The 19,576-nt window shown below is 52.9% G+C and overlaps 2 protein-coding genes across 2 annotated transcripts in view; one reads left to right on the top strand and one right to left on the bottom strand.

The window, feature by feature from the left end:
- The window catches only part of NT5C2 (5'-nucleotidase, cytosolic II), a 59,244-nt gene extending 53,006 nt beyond the window's left edge, over positions 1-6,238 (bottom strand). Inside the window, exon 1 of the mRNA XM_063163285.1 lies at positions 6,168-6,238. The gene's annotated coding sequence lies outside the window, so the exon portion shown is untranslated. The remainder of the gene's footprint in view (positions 1-6,167) is intronic.
- Positions 6,239-12,133: 5,895 nt separating this feature from the next.
- Positions 12,134-18,568, top strand: INA (internexin neuronal intermediate filament protein alpha). Its single transcript, XM_063163284.1, has 3 exons — positions 12,134-13,075; positions 16,487-16,611; positions 17,198-18,568. The coding sequence occupies exons 1-3, from the start codon at positions 12,143-12,145 to the stop codon at positions 17,469-17,471; spliced, it is 1,332 nt and encodes a 443-aa protein (XP_063019354.1). The 5' UTR covers positions 12,134-12,142; the 3' UTR covers positions 17,472-18,568.
- The last annotated feature ends 1,008 nt before the right edge of the window (positions 18,569-19,576 follow it).

Here is a 19,576-nt window from a genome sequence, read left to right as displayed (position 1 = left end):
TGTCTTGCTGACCTGCTCTTAAGCATCACTGATGCACCGATAACTGAGGCATGGAGCGGAAAATGAAATTTGACTCCTGCCTCAGTTTTCAAACAGCAGAACTAACAGATGATTTACCAGTCTGGCTTGCCTCTATGCTAAATTCCTCTTTCCAGCTTCACTCAGCCACTGGTATTCAATGATGAGAAAGCTACAGGAACTAAACTGGAAGAGCAGTTTCCAGGGCCAGTCTCGAGTTAACTGATGCTCAGAGCACCTGCAATTTATGGTCACCTGATCTGTTTTTTCCTTTAGGGAATGAACCGATCCTGACCTAAAAGAAAATGCAGAGAGTAACATGAGAGTAACACTAGGAACTGAACAACCAATAAAACAGAAATAATTATGTAGCTACTATGGGGATCTGTTCTTAAAAGCTCTCAGGGAATATTGCATAGAGTGTCAGAAAGGACATGATTTAAGAGGACATTTGGGACCAAATTTTACAGCCCTTTCCTGTGACTTCAAAGGCCACATACATCTTTGCATAGTCTTGAAATGGAATTGCTTTGTAACATCCAAAAAGATCAGAGAGAAGCATTTGAAATGCCTTTGCCAACATGTTTAGCTATTCCTTTGGGGGGAAAAAAGGTATCTTGGAGACAGAGAAAGCAAACAAAATCAACATTAAAAGATTATTTATTTTTGATTGTAACTGTTCTATTTACTGACTTCCAAAATTACCTATGCCTGCCCTTTGCTAGCACTTATTCTTAGATGTTGTTATTGGTAATTGCCGTGTTATGATTACAAAGCTCTGGCATAAACCTCAGACTCTTTTGGGTTTCTGAGAGCAGAATATTCACATGCTCTTCTCTGACCTCATGTTCCTAATTATTCACTGTGCATGCCTATATGTAACTCACCACCAACTGAACCAACCCAAACACCAGCAGATTTCAGCTAGTCTAGAGAACTCTGGGTGCTTTATGCTAAACCATCTTCAGCCTTCTGAATTTACCTTCCTTTACAGGTTACTTTATAAACTGACTACAAAGTTTCCCTTGTTATACACCATGGCCAGACACACTGCATTTGATGCAAATGCCAAGAGGGGCCTGGTCCAAGCAGTAAAGTATGAGCTGATTCCCATCCACAGCTAACATTCTTCAAAGGAGATAAGGAATACTGATTTCAGCAGCAAACACTGCCTGAACAGTGCAGTCAAACGCTTCCTCCTGGGCCTGATGGACACAGCTGGGATGCAGCTGCTCCTACCACAGCAGTGCAGGCAGCAGCTGCTGCCAGGGAAAAGGCAGCAGCTCGCACAAGAGGAGGACAACCCTCCCAGAAGGGCTCACAATCCAGATCTGGCCACCACAACTGCCACGACTGGACCACCCCAGCTGGAAAATATTTTGGGAGAGTGTACCTTCCTGGACAGTTCAATGAGAAGTTACTTCATGAAAATCTAGCAAGAATGTGTCTTAAGAGTTTTATCTATTATGCCCATGTTAACAGGGAGAGCTACAAGGCCTGGGTCAAAGCCAGCTAATCCAAAGGCCCACTCTTAAATACACAGTGGAAAACTACTCTACCTCAGAGCCTCCTGCAGAAATATGTACAGGAACTTTCTGGTTTATCCCTTCCTCTGAACCAACTCTGCCAAGCAAGGTTCAGTGGTAATCTTGTAGTAAGCATACAAGCAAAATAGCAAGTCTTTGAAAACATCTGAAACATAGCTAGGAGCTGTGAATACTTCATAACTAAATTAAGCTAAGTTTGGACCACAAAATGACTTCAAGGAGCTTTTGTTTTTAAATAAATCACTTGTGGTGAAAAGAGCTGGAATGGCAGTTATAGCGACAACCACAACCGCCTTCTTATTTACAGCCCGGGTACAACACGAGCTGCACTAGAGCACATTGTTCTGCACATCTGTTTCTACTAACTTCACTTTGGAGCCACCTTCCAATCTCACAAGAATCACATCTCCTTGGACCTCCCTTTCTCCTTCCACCCACCTACAGAAGCTCTGCCCACACATTTTTCAGTTTCAAAAGAGAAGCCAACAGGTTTCAGTCCCAGCATCATTACTGTAGGTGTCTCATTACTGCGGCTCCTGCTCTCCGCAGCTGATGGACTCACACTTTTGCAGAACTTAAGTCACTTTGAGCTGGTATGATGCACAGGGTAAGAACCCACTTGTTTTCTTCCTTGGTTGTTAAGAGAAGCATGCAGGTGGTCACAGTGGGATCTCCAGCCTCCTCAGTTTATCAGAATGGTGTCTCTAGTGAAACCACCAAAAAAGGGCTGACTGTGCTGGTAAATCCCACAGCAGGTATTCATGCCCAGAGGGTAAGTTAAGATCATCAGCAAGCCACAAGTTTAAGCTCTACCATGCTGTACCAGACTTGAAAAAGTGACAGGACTTAGAGTTCTGGCACACAGCCACTCACTGCTCCTATGTCTGGGGACCCACCTGTCCAGGAAATAAGAGCAAATCTGCTTTTGACTGTAGAGTGTGGTGCACACACTGTTACACATTCAGGTAATAACAGACTGCTGTGGGTTTTTTAGGCTGAATTACTCAGGCTCCCTGCTCGATCTCATACTGCCATATAAAAAATGCATTTCTCCTAATATGGCTTCATACAGGCAGGTCTCCACAGCACCTTTTAGCCCTGCAAACCCATGCATGAGACTTAGTGACTACATTTATGTAGGCAGGTCTAGACTATCAACTGCTTACAGTGGCTACCTTAAAAACAGATGCAATTTTTTCCAGATGTTGGTTAAGGTCTGTTTACCATACATAAAGTTCTACTTATTATATATGCTGGATTCCCTCTGCAGTTGTGTAAAGAAGCAGATTCATGTTACACACGTGATCTCTGTGTAGAGTGCACAGTCCCAGGTTTTAGGAACCATTCCAGTTAGTAAGTCATAATGATTAAAAAACAAAATACAGCTCATTGCTACAAGCATCATAATCATGACACAGTAATTTCTTTAATATCACAAAACAGACATTTTAAAATAGGAAATATTTATATCAATGTGCTTTTCAAATATACTCATAAATAATAAGATTCCGCACAGAATAGCCAACTCTTGAAGACTCGGATTGTGGCATTTCAAACAACAATTTAAATTATATTTGTGCTGCTTACACTAAATAAACAAAATTTTAAAAGTAGATGCAGTACAGAAAATAAGTGAGGAATTCCCATGCACTGACTTGGAAACATCTCTTCCCAATTACATCCCAAAGAGCCAGGCAAGGCTTTCCCTCTTGGGCACATTCTGTTCAGTTTTCTCTCACTGCTGAAGAAGCCACAGCTGTTTTCTGTCAGGACACCCAGCGTTTGTGGGCCACCCCCAGGCAGGGATCTGGGGCAGAGCAGGCGCTGTGAGCTCATCCCACGGCACAGCACCCAGGCTGTGGTACAGCCCTGCCCTCAGTTTGCCTTGGTGGAGCCAGCTGCCCTGCTCTCCTCGTGGCTTGGCACAGGAGTATTTCCTACCCTGAGGTGACTGGTTACCGAGGTGTTCTTTCCAAGGAGTGAAGACAAGGCACAGGCCTGCAGAACAGCGAGCCAGTTCCTATGACAACTTTCCACTGCAGCCTGGCTGGAGACCATTAATCCACTTTCCCCAGGCCAAGCAGCTTCTCCGTGGTAACGCTGCTTTGTGTAGGATTGTCACCAGTGCCCAAGCAATGGCAAATTCCACGCTACTGAACCACCACAGCACCACCTCCAGAGCACTCCCTAACTCAAAATGCCCACAGAACGATGGCTTCACTGAGTGTGACTGCAATTCTGTCTCTTGCTCAAGGTTTTCAGGGAAGAGCTGTGGTCAGCCCTTCTTCCTGCACCTCCTGGCAAGTCAGTATCCACAATTCCTGCAGGATTCAAAGGCTGCAGACCCTCTCAGCTTGTCCTGGAGCACCAGACCTGCTCTGCAGCCAGCCTGCGCCATCCCCAGATAACAGCTCACACTGCAACAGCTCACCCACCCACCCATCACTTTTCAACAAGCATTATTTTATTAAACTGAACTGCAAGTAAGAGTTATGATGGGATTAAATAAAGCTATCTGTTTTTTCAATACACATCATTTAAACACTGTATTCTAAGAGTTTGCTTCCCTTCTCCCAATGCAAAAATAATATACTTGTATATTTTTGAAGGAAATAAACCACTCCTTTCAGTGTTCCCCAAAAAGCACAATACCACCACAATGTTTACCAGTAAACACCAGACTAAACTGTCTGTTTAAAAAATCAATCCCCTGAAAGTTAAAAAAAGTCTAGGATAAATATTTCTAGTGATTTTAATAAGGGTCTATTAGCTTTCTCTTCAAGTTATATTAGGAATCAAACATGACAAGGAGTGACAGTTCTAGGGGGATATTATTATCATCATCGTTACGATGATTAAAAATTGCCTACGAACTGGAAATCTGCCTGGGAAAGTTTCAGCCTGAGTCTGATTTTCGCTAGCGTATATCCCAGAATCATCGTATAACACTACTGCTACCAATGCAAATATACTAACGGGCTGCTAATTTCAAAACTCAGCTGAAAACATCTCTCCCATTCTTACAGCTTTTCTCCCCATTTCTCTCTGCAATTGTACTTGATTCAATGGAGCATTCTAAGCGCAGTTCGGTGGTGCATTTGCCATACAATTTGTTTGAATGACGCTGTACAGAGTAAAGGTTGTATTGTGCTATATAATGCAACCACGACTATGCTTGAACAAACCCCAACTGCTGTTAATCAAACCAGCAGGTTCCTGAACGATCCTTTGGACCCTGGACTAATGGCAATAGATTATTTTAAATAGCAGTTCCACTCAAAAATATGTTTAGGTTGACACGGGCTGACAGGGACAGTGGCAGACTTCCTGAGCTAAGCTGATTGATTTGCATGTAAAGCACTGGGGGTTTTGCTCATTGCTGAACCACAAATTCAGCACTTGAACCGAAGATCAAAATGCAATTTTGCGTTTTCTTTCTATTTTTCAGCGAAACCACGCAGCACTAGTGACAAATGAGTATTTGGACCAATACATTTCAGCTGGTGACGATGTTACTCTAAACTGACAGGGAGCCGTTTTTAAGTGACTACTTAGAGAGTATTTCGCAATCTTTGATGTTCAAACAATAAATCTTACAGAGCTAAAAGAAATATTTTAGAACATGAGCGATTATGGCTTGGGAGAAATGTTCTCAAGACCACGTCAAAGAGGAGCCTTAACATCCAGCTTGGCAGCCTTTAGAAACACTAGCAAGGGAATAAACTTGAGCGTTTCATAATCTCGGTGGTTCCAGGAATTTTCAAAACTGCCTGTGCTACAAGAAGCAGTACTGTCGTATAAAGTCATCTGGTCTATCAGAGAACCAGTGTAGGTTTGTTTCCATCATACATTTTGCAACATTATTTTTGGCATGCAAGGAGGGATTAAAAAAAAAAAAAGGAGTAAGCAAAATGCGAGGAAAGCAACCTTGCACTGGTTTGTTTTATTTATTTATTTACTTGGTGCCTCGCTCCTGGCTTTGGGTTATCAGCTCCAGCCTGACACAGCCGGACTGCCAGGAGCAACTCGAACGGAGCGGAGCGGTGACAGCGAGCCCCCGCCCCGAGCTCCGGCTGCCCGGCCCCGCGCCGCTCGCTCCGCGCCTCTCCCGGCCGGGCGGCCGCCGCCCCGGGGAGCCCTGCGGGCGGGAAGGCGCCGCCGGGACCCTCCGCTCCACGTGGGGCGGAAGGAAAGCGGAAACGGAGGCACCGGGTGCCGGCCCCGGCCCTGCTCACACACACCGTGCCCGGGGCTCGGCCGGCGGAGCGGGCACGGAATCGCCGCCCTGTCACGGCCGGGGGCAGCTCGGGGGGCTGCGGCACGGCCGGGGGCTGCCCCGCCCGGGGCGGGACGGGGCAGCGGCGGGTGCCGGGGCAGAGCGGAGCAGCGGCGGGCGCTGTCCCGGGGGTCTCCCCGCGCCGCCCCAGCCCCAGCCCCGGCCGCGGGCTCGGCACCCCCCTCACCGGGGCGCGCGCCCGAGGGAGGGGGCGCTGCCTCCCCCGCCGCCCGCCCCAGCGGCCCCCGGCGCGCACCCGCCCCGCGCGCGCTCCCGTCCCTCGCGCGCTCCCCGCACCCGCCGCGCGCGCCCGCGGCCGCTCTCACCTCGCGCCGCGCTCGGGTGGAACTGCCCCGCACCAACTGCCGCAGCGCCCGCGCCGCCCGCACTGCGCAGGCGCCGCCCCCGCCCCGCCCCGCCCCGCCCGCCCGCCGGCAGGGAGCGCGGGCAGTGTGCGAGCCCCGCGCCGGCCGCACGGGCCGCGGCCCAGGGAGCGTCGGCAAAGTGCCGAACCGGCAGCGAGCGTGAGGGGAGTGCGGGCCGGACCCCGTGAGGGACTCGCTGCGGGAGCTCGGCCTGTCCGGTCTGGAGAAGGGAGACTGAGAGGGGAACTCGTCAATGCATAGAAACCTCTCAAAGGCGGGTGCCAAGAGGATGGTGCCAGGCTCTTCTCAGTGGTGCCCAGTGACAGGGCAAGGAGCAATGGCCATAACTAAACCACGGGAAGTTCCGCCTCAACCTTGCACCGAAGCAGGGTTATCTTAGAGGATGTGGCACAGGATTGTGTCCAGATGGTTCTTGAACATCTCCAGTGAGGGAGACTCCACATCCTCCCTGGGCAACCTGTAGCAGTGCGTGTTCACCCACACTGCACAGAAGTTCTTCCTCGTGTTCAGGTGGAACTTCCTGTGCATCAGCCTCTGCCCATTGCCTCTTTCCTGTTGCCTGACATCACCGAGCAGAGGCTGGATCCATTATTGTGACACCCTCCCTTCAGATATTTGTACACATTAATGAGGTCCTGTCTCTTATAAGGCTGAACAGGCCTCAGGCTTTTCTCATAAGAGGTGCTCCGGACCCATGACCTTCTCTGATGAGGAAAACCTTCATGCTGAGGGTGGCAGAGCACTGAACAGGCTGCTCAAAAGCTTATGGAGTCTCCATCCCTGAGGACATTCAAAACCCACCCAGACACATCCCTATGTCACATGGACCTTGCCTTGTCAGGGGAGGGATTGGAAGATCTCCAGAGGTCTGTTCCAACCCTAACAATTCTGTGATTCAGTGTGGCAACTCACAGAACAACCACACAGCCCTTCCTCAGCAGCCTCCTCCAGGCCTGGCATCGCTCCACACAAAACCTCTGGTGCTGCACCCCCAGGCCTGCACCTCCCTGGCCTGCCTGAGCTCCCACAGTTCTGTCAGCCAGCCCCTGCGTTGCTGTACCACATAATGCTCATTTTCAAAATCTGTTACTTTGTCTTAGTTTGCCATTGAGTTTACAATACCTTGAGCTAGCAGCTTAAGGAAGCATGGGCTTCTGTATCAAATAAAAACCTAGTCACTCTACTTTGACATCAGCTCCCCATGTTGCACAATGTTCATTTATTTTTAAGCTCCACAATGTCTGAGAGAGCCAGAGCTTTAGTTAAAACATGATTAATCATTGATACTTTGGGGAGCGTGTCTGCAGTGCAGACTGGGACAAGGCTGGGGTCAGTGTGTGCCCCGTCTGCTGTCAGGAGGATGGTGAGGAGGCCCCCAAGCAGCTGGGGTGGCAGAGGTGATGGCTGGGGGCTTGGGGGACAGTGACCACAGCAACGGGCAGGCGTGTTCCATCCCCATCTACTGTGAGCACAGACTACATCCCTCATACCTTCAGGCACGGCCACTAGGTTGGGCAGACGGAGGGATCATTGTGCAGAGCAGAAACTGCCTGTGGTGCCCCCAAGTCGTGCCACGCTGGGTCAGCACCGCCACAGAAAGCTCAGAGCAAAACAACCCTCCCCAGCAAAACAAGCCTCACCTTTTCTGTCTGTTTTTCCTGACCCTGGAGGGCTGGAAAAGGCCTCACATTGGGATTCTGGCCACCTCAGGTTGATCCCTGCCAGCGACAAGGGTGATGGCAGCCGTCCATCTACCCCACCTCATCCAGGCCCTCTCTGCTGTGCCAAGCCCCTGGAACACTCATTCAATCTCCTTTTCCATGCCTCAGTGGTAGCCAGAGGCTGGAAATGTCTGCCTCACACTGGCAGCAGCTCTCCTGTCCCCACTGCCATGATGCTTCCTTCATCTCCCCGAGGACTCCCTCAGCTTTTCCTACTGCCCTCCACTCTGCTCTGGGTGATAAGGCTCTGCCACCACCCTCTGGCACAGGACACGCAGCTGGGCAGGGTTTTGCTGACTTGGCCCATTGTACCTCTCCAGGCTCTGTCAGCCTTGATCCATCCCCTTCCAAGGGGAAACACCCAACAGCAGCAGAACTATTAGTTCTGGCTGTAGCAAAGTCCATTTTTGGTGCCAAGCCTCTGGCAGGGAGGTTCTGCTCACAGGGAAGCTCAGCCTGCACTTCCCAATACCCTGGGACATCTCACAGCACCTGCACTGGGCCCCCAAGCAAGAGTTTTTACTTGGAGATGCAGCCATCTGTATTTGTCATTTCCATGCATCCTCATGGCAGGGCCCCTCCTGAAATGTCTGTCTGTGTGTCTTTCCAACACATAACCCCAGAAGACTCACTGAAGCCAACAAGGATGACTAAAAATGTGAAATGGCTTTTCTGTGAAGGAAAATGAAATAGACAAAATCCTTTCATCCTAGGAAAGAGGTGAAGTGGGGTAAGGTAGAGGTGTGCAAAATTCTGCACAGGGAGGTAGGTGGGGAGAAATTGTATCCCAGCTCTTCCACTGTGTTCCACAAGCCAGGGACATAGAATGAAATTAGCTGGCAGCCACTCTGAAACATTAAAAAGATGTTTTCTCATAGAGTGCATTATCAAACTGTGTGTTACAGAGCACAATGGCACACAGGACGTGAACTTGCACTGATTAGATAAGGGCCAGTAAACAGAGAGGTGACTGCTGTCTGGGGAGCCCCAGAGCTGCAGACAGGCAGAACCAGAGAAGTTATACCAAAGAAGCATGAATCTCCCACTGTGAGAAACACACTCCTGAGTTAGAGGGATCCAATACAGCCATTTTCCTACTTTTGTTAGTGTGTTTGTGTGTGTGCAATTAAGCAAATGCCTCCGTCCTCCTTACGGGTGTGTTTAGCACTTACATGTTTTCTCCGTGACTTTGCTGCCCTGAGCCGAGAGCTCTCCCTCCTGCAGGGGGCCAGACCCACCTGTGCCACAGGAGATCTGGCAGCAGCCTCCTGGAAGACACTGGGATTTGCCTTTTTCCCACTGCTAGCAAGCATTTCCCTCTGGTGAAGCTGCTGTGGTGAGGCTGGGGGGTAAAGCAGCTGCCCAGAGCTTTAGTTTCATGTGCTGTGCTGGCCAGGAGGTGTGTGTCCCACTGCCATGTGTGCACAGCTCAGAGGGTGGCTTTTCCCTGTGACTCACAAGCCCAGGCAGATTGCAGCTCAGGAGATAAGTGGTTTAATGAGCCTCATCAGCAGGCAGATGCTGTGTGGAGAGTATCACAGAGTATCACAGAGATCACTCCTGCTGTCTCACATGCAAGACTTGATTTTTGAAGTAAATAAGAGGTATGAAATGGTCCTGGGTAATTTAATCCCTAATACAACCCATTGTTGTTTCATTGGTGCACAATCCTTAGCTATGGGACTGCTTCTCTTTGGTTTCCTGCTTGTTTTCTACCCTTATAAAGCTCCCCCTGATGCCATGTGTCTGTGTCGCAACAGTTACTCAAGTGTCAAGGTTTCCTGATGCTGAACACATCACAGGTACTTGCTGTGCTTTTGGTTTGTGCCCACTTGTCCAGCTTGTCATCTTGTTTCAGGTCTGACATGCTTTTCAGCTTTTTTCAGCTTTTCTGCAGCCTTGGAGTCGCAGCCTTGTTCTGCAGGACAGCAGCGCTCGCTGTAGCTTAGTGACTCTGATCCCTTGTGCTCTTCAGCCACAGAGCTCCAGCAGTCTCACCAGCAACTGGCACAGGTCTCAACTGTTTCATGCAGCTCCTGGGTGTGTAATGATGTCAGAACACCTTGACCCCTTTCCTGAAGACAAAGGGATTTTATCCCAGGGTCTTTCCCCATGGAAGTCAGCATTTCTACTACCTTGTAGTTCATGTGCTGGAGGAGACTGTGACACTCTTAACTCAGCTGTTAGGGTGCATATGCGTGGCAGTGCTAAAACAGCATGAGTGAGGATGCCAGGGTAAGCTGCACTCCACTTTTCCATGGCAAAGAGAACCACAGAAGCCTCTATCATTAGCAATAAGCATCAGAGCAAAGTCAGCAAAGCAATGCCACACACAGAACTAAGCACAGCTGGAAACTTCTTTGTTCCTTGGTCAGTTTTTCGCAGCACCCCTGACTTAGGATATTGTAATGCAGAGTAGGAGACACTGAGGAAATGGTAAAAGGCACTTGTGTGTGAGGAGTATGTGAAATACCTGGGGAAAAAAACAGACCAAGAAGAGGATTTCAGCCCTGGCAATGTGAGCCAGGTAGCCCAGGCGAGGGCAAGGATAGCTGGCAGCCCCACCTGTGCCAAGCCTCTCTGCCTGGGATGCTCTGCCATCAAAACGTGAGCTGCTTGGATGATGCAATTGTGCCGCTCACACTGCAGCTGCACATCGAGCTACCTGCACTGAAGGTATTGCTCAACCCCAGCAACAGCTCTTTTGGAAGTCACAGCTGTCTCCAATGCCAGCCCTGGCTTGTTTGTCCCCCCTGCTCATTTGCTGGAACTCCCTCATGATGTCCTCTGGTGACCTGTGAGGACAAACAGGGATAAGTGGAGTAGAGGAACAGGGCATCAGTGCAGATCTCTGTGCCACAGAGATGCACAGCAGGGGACAGGATCCAAATATTGCTCATTTCACCCATGTTTCTCACACTCAGATCAAAATTAAGTTGTTTTTCCATCTCATAGCTATATTTTGTGCTGCTGCTCCCAGAATCAGTCACTTCTCATTGGTCTCTTGGACGTCCTGCACTGGGGTGCAGGCAGTGCACTTGGCCTGGAGGTGGGATGTGCATGTTCCCCCCTTCCTGTCAGTGATACAGCTCTGGGTACTCCCAGCAAACCCTAGCCAGTGGGAGAGCCCAGCCTGCTTGCATGGACAGTAGAGAAAGTGAAGTGCTTCAGTTCCCGGCAAACAACCTGAAGGCAAAACCCTCCCTGTGTGTCACCTGTGTTACATCTGGACTGACCATTATCAGTCTTTGTCCTGGTCTCACCCTCCTCCAGGCGTACTCCCAGCTCTGCACCCCAACAATCCCCATCCCAAGGAGATCCCACACAGACATAGGCACCCTGGTCCTCATCAGGGAAGAGGGGCTGGAACCAAGCCCCCAGGACACCTTCAGCCCAGACACATGCACAGCACAGCTTCCCTTGAGCATTGGAGAGGACAGCCGGGGATACCCCAGCAGGAGTGATTGATGTATGTATGGGTGGGCACATGTGTGTCTGTCTGTCTTTTGTCTCTCTCTGGGTGCCTGCCTGACTCTCTCTCTCCACCTGCCCATTTCTGTCTGCTTCCTTCTGTCTCTCTTCCTTTCTGCGTCTCCTTGCCAGTGCATCTGTGTGTCTCTCTGAACGGCTGCTTGCCCCTTTGTCTCTGGCTCCGAGCATACGAACGCGTGTCTTACGGTGAATGCACCTGACCCTTTTCGCATTCCTGTGCATCCGTCCGTTTCTTTGTGTGCGTGTGACCTCGTCCATACGCCTGCGTATGTTTGCATGCTCCTTCTGCGTCCGTGTGACCGTCTATTCCCCGCACACATCTCTCCCCGCATCCATCCATCCGTCCGTCTATCCGTCCGTCCCGCCCCGTGCCCCGCCCGCTGCCACAGCCCTTCAGCACCGCGGCGCACGGACAGCTCCTGTCGCCTCCTGCCGCGGCGGCACCGCGCACCCGACCGCGTACCGGGTACCGCACTGCACCGCGTACCGCGCGCCGCTTACCGAACCGCAGCGGGCACGGCACGGCACGGCAAGGCACCGCACCGGGCACGGCACGGCAAGGCACCGCACCGCACCGGGCACGGCACGGCACCGCACCGGGCCCCCTCCCCGCCGGAGCGCTCCGCCCCGCGCCCCCTCCGCGCCGCGCTCCGCCCCGCCGTACATAAGCGCCGGCACCGCCGCCGGTGCCCCTCCGCCGCCATGAGCTACAGCGCGGAGCCGGCGGCGCTGGCCGCCTCCTATCGCCACCTCTTCGCGGGGTCCCCGCGGCGCACGGAGATGCTGGCTGGCCGGTGGGCGCGCCCGGGCGCGGAGCCGGAGGCGCTCCGGGAGCGCGGCGCGGAGCCGCGGCGGGCGCAGGGCAGCGAGAAGGAGCAGCTGCAGGGCCTCAACGAGCGCTTCTCCGGGTACATTGAGCGGGTGCGGGCGCTGGAGGAGCGGAACCGGGCGCTGGCGGCGGAGCTGGCGGCGCTGCGGCAGCGCTCGGACGAGCCGCGCCGGCTGGGGCAGCTGCTGGGCGGGGAGCTGCGCGCCCTGCGCGCCCGGCTGGAGGAGGCGCACGGGGAGCGGGCGCAGGCGGCGCTGGAGCGGGCGCGCCTGGCCGAGGAGACGCAGCGGCTGCGGGCGCGCTGCGAGGAGGAGGCGCGGAGCCGCGCCGAGGCGGAGCGGGCGCTGCGCTCCCGGCAGCAGGCGGCCGAGGCGGCCTCCCGCGCCAGCGCCGATCTAGAGCGGCGGGCGGAGGCGCTGCAGGAGGAGCTGGCGGCGATGCGCAGCGCCCACGCCGAGCACCTCGCCGAGCTGGGCGCCGCGCTCCCGGCCGCGGCCCCGCCGCCGGCCCCGCGGCCCGACCTGGCCGCGGCGCTGCGGGAGCTGCGCGCTCAGTACGAGGCGCTGGCGGCCCGCAACCTGCAGGCGGCCGAGGACTGGTACCGCGCCCGCTGCGCCCGCCTGCACGAACGGGCGGCCCGCAGCCAGGAGGCCGTGCGCGCCAGCCGCCGAGAGGCCGGCGAGTGCCGCCGCCAGCTCCAGGCGCGGCTGGTGGAGATGGAGAGCCTGCGCGGCGCTCACCAGTCCCTGGAGAGGCAGCTGCAGGAGCTGGAGGAGCGGCACAACGCCGAGGCCGCCGGCCTGCAGGTGAGCCGGGCGGCGCCGGGAACCGTCACTGTGCCCTCCCCTGGCACCGGGCAGCCCCGGGCGCTGGGCGGCACCGAGCATCCTCCTCCCGCGCCATCCGCACCAGTCGGCTCCTCCATCCCTGCTGCCACCCCCTGTGATGTGTAGCACCGGGAATCTCATCCCACGCCAACACCCGGCGCGGTGCCGCACCGGTACCCGCGTCCCTGCACTCTCCCTCCCCTGGTCCTGTGCAGCGCTGAGCATCGCTGTGGCCTGCAAAGTGCTGCAGCGCAGCTCTGTCCCCTGCAGCAGCTCCTCCCGCAGTTCTGTGCAGTGCTGGAACCCCCCGGCCCCATGCGGGGCCCCCCTGCCCCACATCACTCAGCACCATCGCCCGCGCTGTCCCGATCAGCGCTGCACCACACAAACACCCTCGGCGCGGAACAGCACCCACCCTTCCTGCCTTGTGCAGCACCCACCCATGCAGGCGGTGCCCCTGCAGCGCGGCGCAGCACCAGGCATCCCTGCAGCCCTCCCACCACCCAGCATTGTGCCTCGCTGCCCTGCACACAGATCCTGCCCCACCATGGCATTGCTTTCACCCTTTATCCAGGGGCAAAACCCCAAAGGGCAGATTTTGGGGAAGCAGGCCAGCACACTCCTTCCAATGCTCCCTTCCCGCAGGGGACATCCCACACGCGGTAGCGCTGTTTGGGACATCGATCCGTCCCTGTCCCTTAAGGATCAGGTCCAAAATTGCCTACACATCACTGTGGGCAATTCCTCGAAGCTGTCTGCCCAGGCTTGGCCCTTTTCCCTGTGGCCTCGCTCTTGGCACCTGCACTGCAGAAATTGGAGCTCTGCAAAGGTTAAGTCTGGACTTGCAGACACATGCGAGCATTTTTTATGTCTGTGGAAAGACTCATGAGAGGCAGACACTGAGTGCTCCATTGCTCTTATTCCATTACTGCAGTATTGCCACATTTTCTTGCTACAGGGAAATGTTCATGATTTATAATAAAATGAATCATGAGATTGTTCTATTATATGGCTGTTAAATGATCTGTGGTTTCTAAATCAAACCATTTCCTTCTAAATACTGAAACAACTGCTTTAATCATACATGGAGGACTCAAGTAATGCCTTGTCATTTCCAAGGCCAAATTTTGCCAGGCGCTCTAGGATTCGTGACTTACTTCCAAACTGCTTGCAAGCTTCCTGAATAGTTGAGGTGGTCTTCAACAATTTTTGTGGAAATAGGCAATATAAAATATTACCTATAGTGAAAACATTATACACAGTAATCTGCTTAAATACTCTGGATGCCATGTGAAAGAGGGGTCCTAGGAGCAACCTATCAATTGGGAAAAAAATTAAGCAACTGGATTAAACAGCAACATAATTGAAATTGCTTTAGTGACAGCATGGCAGTGCTTTTCTATATGACCCTCAGGATCTACTTTATGTGTAGCAATACTTAAAATTCCATTGAGCAATGTGTGTGTGTATCAGCTAAGTAATTTCCTTGGCTACAAACAGTGGAAAAGGTTGGAAGTGGGTCTTGAAAGAGAATATTCCTATTGTCTGAGCTTTTGAAATGATCAGGCTAAAGGAGATGTCTTTATAATTGTGGGCTGCCCAGCCAAATCTGAACCAACATGCAAGAGCTTTGTGTTAGGGTGCAGGTTTGCAGTGGTGTGAGGAGGGGATTTTTGTTCTACCAGCTGGCTGAGCTGGGTTGTGGAAGAGAGGTGCAGAACAGGAACAAGGACAATCAGTTTTGAAAGAGTTTTTTGCTAATGTGGACTACAGGCAGAGGGAAGAGGGCTGGAGGCACAAAGAGTCGCAGCAGCAAGAGTGGAGCTGTCCAGGGTGGGGATCAGCTCAAGTCATTCCCTCCTGCCCTGGCTGGGCACAGCAGCAATCTGTCTGCATCGGAGCAGAGGCTTTAACCTCTACAGCAGCAGCAGCCACGTCCTGCAGCTTCTCAGTCGATGAACTCCCCAATGAACTCCTCAGAGGCACAGCCTCTTGCAGATATTTTGCTGTGGAAAATGGTCAGGGCAGCACAGGTCACAGCAGAGACCACAAGGATGGCTCCTAAATCACATCCTGCAAGGCAGGCTGTGCCCAGCTAACCCGACAGTGCCATGCTCTGTGCTGCAGTCAGGATGAGCTGCTGCTCTGAGGGGCTCTGCTCAAACAGGGCCCACTGCAGCAAGGTCAGCACAGCTCCCTGCTCCTTGGGCAGCCCCACCTGCTTTCACTGTGTCTGCACTGTCCACGAGGGAGGTTAGGCAGGAGAGGAAGCTGGGGACGTGATAGGAATGGGAAGGGGACGAGATGAGGATGATGTGGCAGGACAAAGATTGCTTGCTGGTACAGAGGATCTGGAAGCAATTGCAAAGTCCTGGCTCTGGGAGGGGATGCAGGAGAGTGGAGGTTGGCAGTGGCCATTGCAGGGCTCTGTAGGCAGGGCTACATCGTGGCTTAAGTGCAAACTGCTGACTCATTCCTGTTCCAAATCACGCTCCTCTGGTGGCACAGTGGGGCAGCTGGCAGCAGGAAACCTGATTGGGAAGAGCCTTATGGGAGCAGGTTTCACTGCTTTCAAGCTGCTATTTAGATACCTAGATGCATGAGGGAAAAATAGAGACTGCTTCTTTTCTGAGAAAAAAATAGAAGAAAACATTAGTCTCCTTTGTTAGCAGGAATTCTGGCCTTTGAGTCCTCCACATCACAGTAGAACTGGTTAGGGACAAAAGGCAGGGCAAAGCTGACAGGAAGGATGCTAGAAGGACGCTGCTGTCCAGCTGAGCTCTTGCAGGGCAGACCCTTGTCTCTGTAATCTCCCCAAATCCCTGCATTCAGAATCCCCCACTTTGAGGCTCTGAGGCATTTTCTCAGGAAGGTGGCAGATTTCCCCACCTGGAGGGGACCCCTGGCAGCAGCACCTCTCCTTCCACCTCCTGGAAGCATGTCCCAACCCTTCTTAAGCCCTGCAGATGTAAACTGCAGCCTTTCTTCTCCGCTGCTGCAGTGCAGGGTGCTTTCACTTGTCTTGTTGAGCCACTGTCTCTACTTTGAAGATGTTTAAGCCCAAAACTTTCCTCTGTAGCAGCTTGCCTTTCCCCCACAGGACTGGGGGTCCCACCACCATGCACTATTTGCTTATTTTACAGACCCCACTGCAGATGGGAACTGCATGAATCCATCAATGGCTAAAGCCTCCCCCATTGCACGCACTCATCCCTGCTTCTTCATCCCTGCTAGCATGACATTTCATGGTCCCAAGCCCCTGGTGGGATGTGCTGTCATGGATCAACTGCCCATTGCAACTTCCCTGTCTCTACAATGGGCAAAGCAGAGTGGGACTGTGGGAGAAGTCCCTGTTCCAAAACACAGGGCTGAGCACCCTTGCCTTTGCAGGACACCATTGGGCAGCTGGAGGATGACCTGAGAAACACCAAAAATGAGATGGCACGGCACCTGAGGGAGTACCAAGACCTGCTCAATGTCAAGATGGCCCTTGATATCGAGATAGCTGCCTACAGGTAAGGCTGCTCTACTCCTGCTCTACCTGGGCACTTCCCAAGCCCAATCCCCAATCCCCCCTGTCCCAAATTTCCCCAACAACTCACTAGACTGGGGTATTTTCAAGGGCCCAGAAAATACTTGGGTCCACACTCCAGGAGCACCACAAGCATGTTGTTCATCTCCCTCACCTGGATCTGCCATACTCCTGCCTGGGGAGCAGCCATGGCTCGGTGTCCTGCCTTGCTCCAGCAGCTGTGAACCACTTCCCTCAGCCATCCCAGAAGCAGTATTTTTTAATGGGCACAGTTGGGGTTGGAAACTTGTCTCTCTTGCAAAGTTAAATGTAGATGCAAAAGGCTGTGCTTTGGGTATTTATTTTCCTGGTGTTTCTGGAGAGGAAAGAAGGGAGAAAGTTGCTCTCATGTACCCCATATTGCAAGTCTTCCAGAAATGGTTGACCAAAATATGATTTTGAATCAGTTTCATGGTGCAGTGTGACCTGTGGTGATGGCTTGAGCTTGCCTGCAGGGCACAACATGCTCTCAAGTTTTGCAGATGTTTCACATCCCCATACTAACCTCTTCCCTTGTGATGTGCTTGCAGGAAGCTGCTGGAGGGAGAGGAGACCCTCTTCAACATGGGAAGTGGCGGCCTTACATCTCTCAATTCTCTCCCCAGCCCCACTTACTCCTTCCAGCCAAGGAGCTTTAGTTCCTCTACTCTGTCCTTCAAAGAGGAGGAGCAAGGAGAGGTTATTAAAGTGACCTCTAAAATATCATCCAGCAGGGCTGAGGTGATTGAGGGGACCATAACCTCTGTCAAGAAGAGAGGAAGGTTAAACCTGCATGGAGGAATCCTTGCCAATGCAAAGATGTAACCATCAGGACCCTGTTCACAAGCATTTGAGGGGGAACAGTCTCCACTCGGCCTTGAAACTGCTCCTCTGGGCACGAAGCCGCACTGGGCTCGCAGGAAGCCTCCCTTAAAAACACAAACCCAGGGATGGCTTCCTTGCGGGTCCTGCCACTCAGAGGCCGAGCTTGGCACATTGCTCCCTTTTAAATGGGGTGGGGGCACACAGGACAGGTAGCTAGAGATGCATGTTGGTCATTGTGGTGGTGGCACATGGACTCGTTACACGCTCCCTCTCTCCTCCTGCGGCAGGCGAGGGGCAGCCAGCTGGGAAGGCTGCTGAGCCAGCACTCCGGGGAGGGAAGGGAAACAACTCAACATGTTTACTGTAACTAGTTTCATCAATTACCCAAATCCATGTACAGCTAAACTTTTCCCCACTCCTCAAACTGTAGCCATTCACTTTTAACCCTAGAAGCACAGAAATAGCCATACAGGACTGTAACTGCACCTGACATCTGATCTCAGCCACGTATGTTTTGAACTATAAGGAATGTTACTTTTTCTTTGTACTGACAAATCTTGTTTTCTGACAGCACTAGTCAAGCCAGGCACGTGGGGTTTATAAGCAGCCAGCACAGGACAGGGGACTGCTACACTGGAGGTGAAGGCACCACCTCATTTGGCATCGCTGTCTCCCAAATATGAGGGTCTGAGGGCCCCTTGTTGGGCTGCACAGTGTTCACATGAAAACCCTGTGCCTAGATTAGCGTCATGCCCCAGCCAGCACTGGGAAGCTGCAGGACTCCTGAGCACCAGCCCGCAAAGCATCCTTGTCTCCGCTCTAACTGTTCCAAGGTGTGCCAAATTTGATATAGGATTTAACAACCATAGGTTTCCTTCAATGCCTTAAATTGCCAGCGATCGCTTTTGCAAGAGCCGGAGCCGCCGTGTTGTGTGTCAGTGCCCTGGCAGGGCGGGCAGTCAGCACCAGACCTCGCTGCCCTCACGGTGCTGCCAGAGTAGTTCCTGGAACCAGCAAATTGTTTGCTCGCACTCTTTCCTCTTCTATTGTAAGGCACAAGTTAATAATTAAAAAAAGAAATAGTTGTGTGGATCAAACTGAGCTGTTTCGTTGTCTTTGCTGCTGCGTCATCTTGGGAACGTGCGTCGGTGTCTGGCCCTCGGCTGGTCCCGTGCCCAGCAGTCCCTCTGGGCCCCTGCAGAGAACTTGGGCTTGGGGTGCAGCTGCCAACCCCTCCTGCTGGGGTTGAAGGTAAGGCCGGAGCCACTGACGGCAGTGGGGCCTGTCTGGGGCTCACCCCAGGTGCCTGTCATGGTGGGCCTGCTGTGTGGAAGAGTTTGTGGCCAGCTGGCTGAGGGATCAAGGTCTGCCACAGCCGAGCGCACCCTCATTTGCTCAGGAAATAGACTCTGAGGCTGTGATTTGCATCACACCCCTGACAGCTCAGTCCCAAGGTACCTGTCATTTCCTCTCCACTCTGCCTGTGTGCTCAGGGGTTAGAAACAGCCTCGTGCTTTCCCTGCACAACTGAAGATAAAGTGAATTACACAAGAGCAGATGAAGAGCAGAGGCTGCATCCACCTCCCAAGTAAACCCAGCAGTTACAAATGCTGTGACCAGCAGTGGTTTGTATTTGGAAGATGCACACATTCTACTTGAGCTGTGCCTGTAGAGGGAAAAAGCACAGGCAGCCTCCTGCTGGGTGGCTGTGCCAGAGCACACTGTCCTCTTGCCTTTCCGCTCCTGCTTTGTTGCACCATGTCGTGGCAATCTGTCCCAGAGCCCCAGGGACACAGAGTGACAGTCACAGCCTTCTCCACCAGAGCTGCAGGCCAGGGGCAGTATGGCTGCACCTTGATCCTGCCACACTGGTAACCCTGGGGACCATGGACCGGCTGCTCACTGTGAGGTGACAGCCCCAGGCAGGGCCACCCTGCAGGTGGGTGAAGCAAGGGGCATTTCCAGAGGCAGGGGAGGGGCACCAGGGCATGGCTGGAGAAGTGCAGCTCACCAGCAGGCTCCAGCAAAACAGCACAGAGCAACTTGGGGTCCCCAGGCAGAGCCTGGGGGAGCCAGCACCTGCAGAGTTAAGTCCAAGGCACTGG

Source organism: Melospiza melodia, chromosome 9 (assembly GCF_035770615.1).
Source record: "Melospiza melodia melodia isolate bMelMel2 chromosome 9, bMelMel2.pri, whole genome shotgun sequence".
NCBI classification, from domain to species: domain Eukaryota; kingdom Metazoa; phylum Chordata; class Aves; order Passeriformes; family Passerellidae; genus Melospiza; species Melospiza melodia.
Note: the sequence above shows the minus strand (reverse complement) of the source record. Positions and strands in the feature narration are given on the sequence as shown.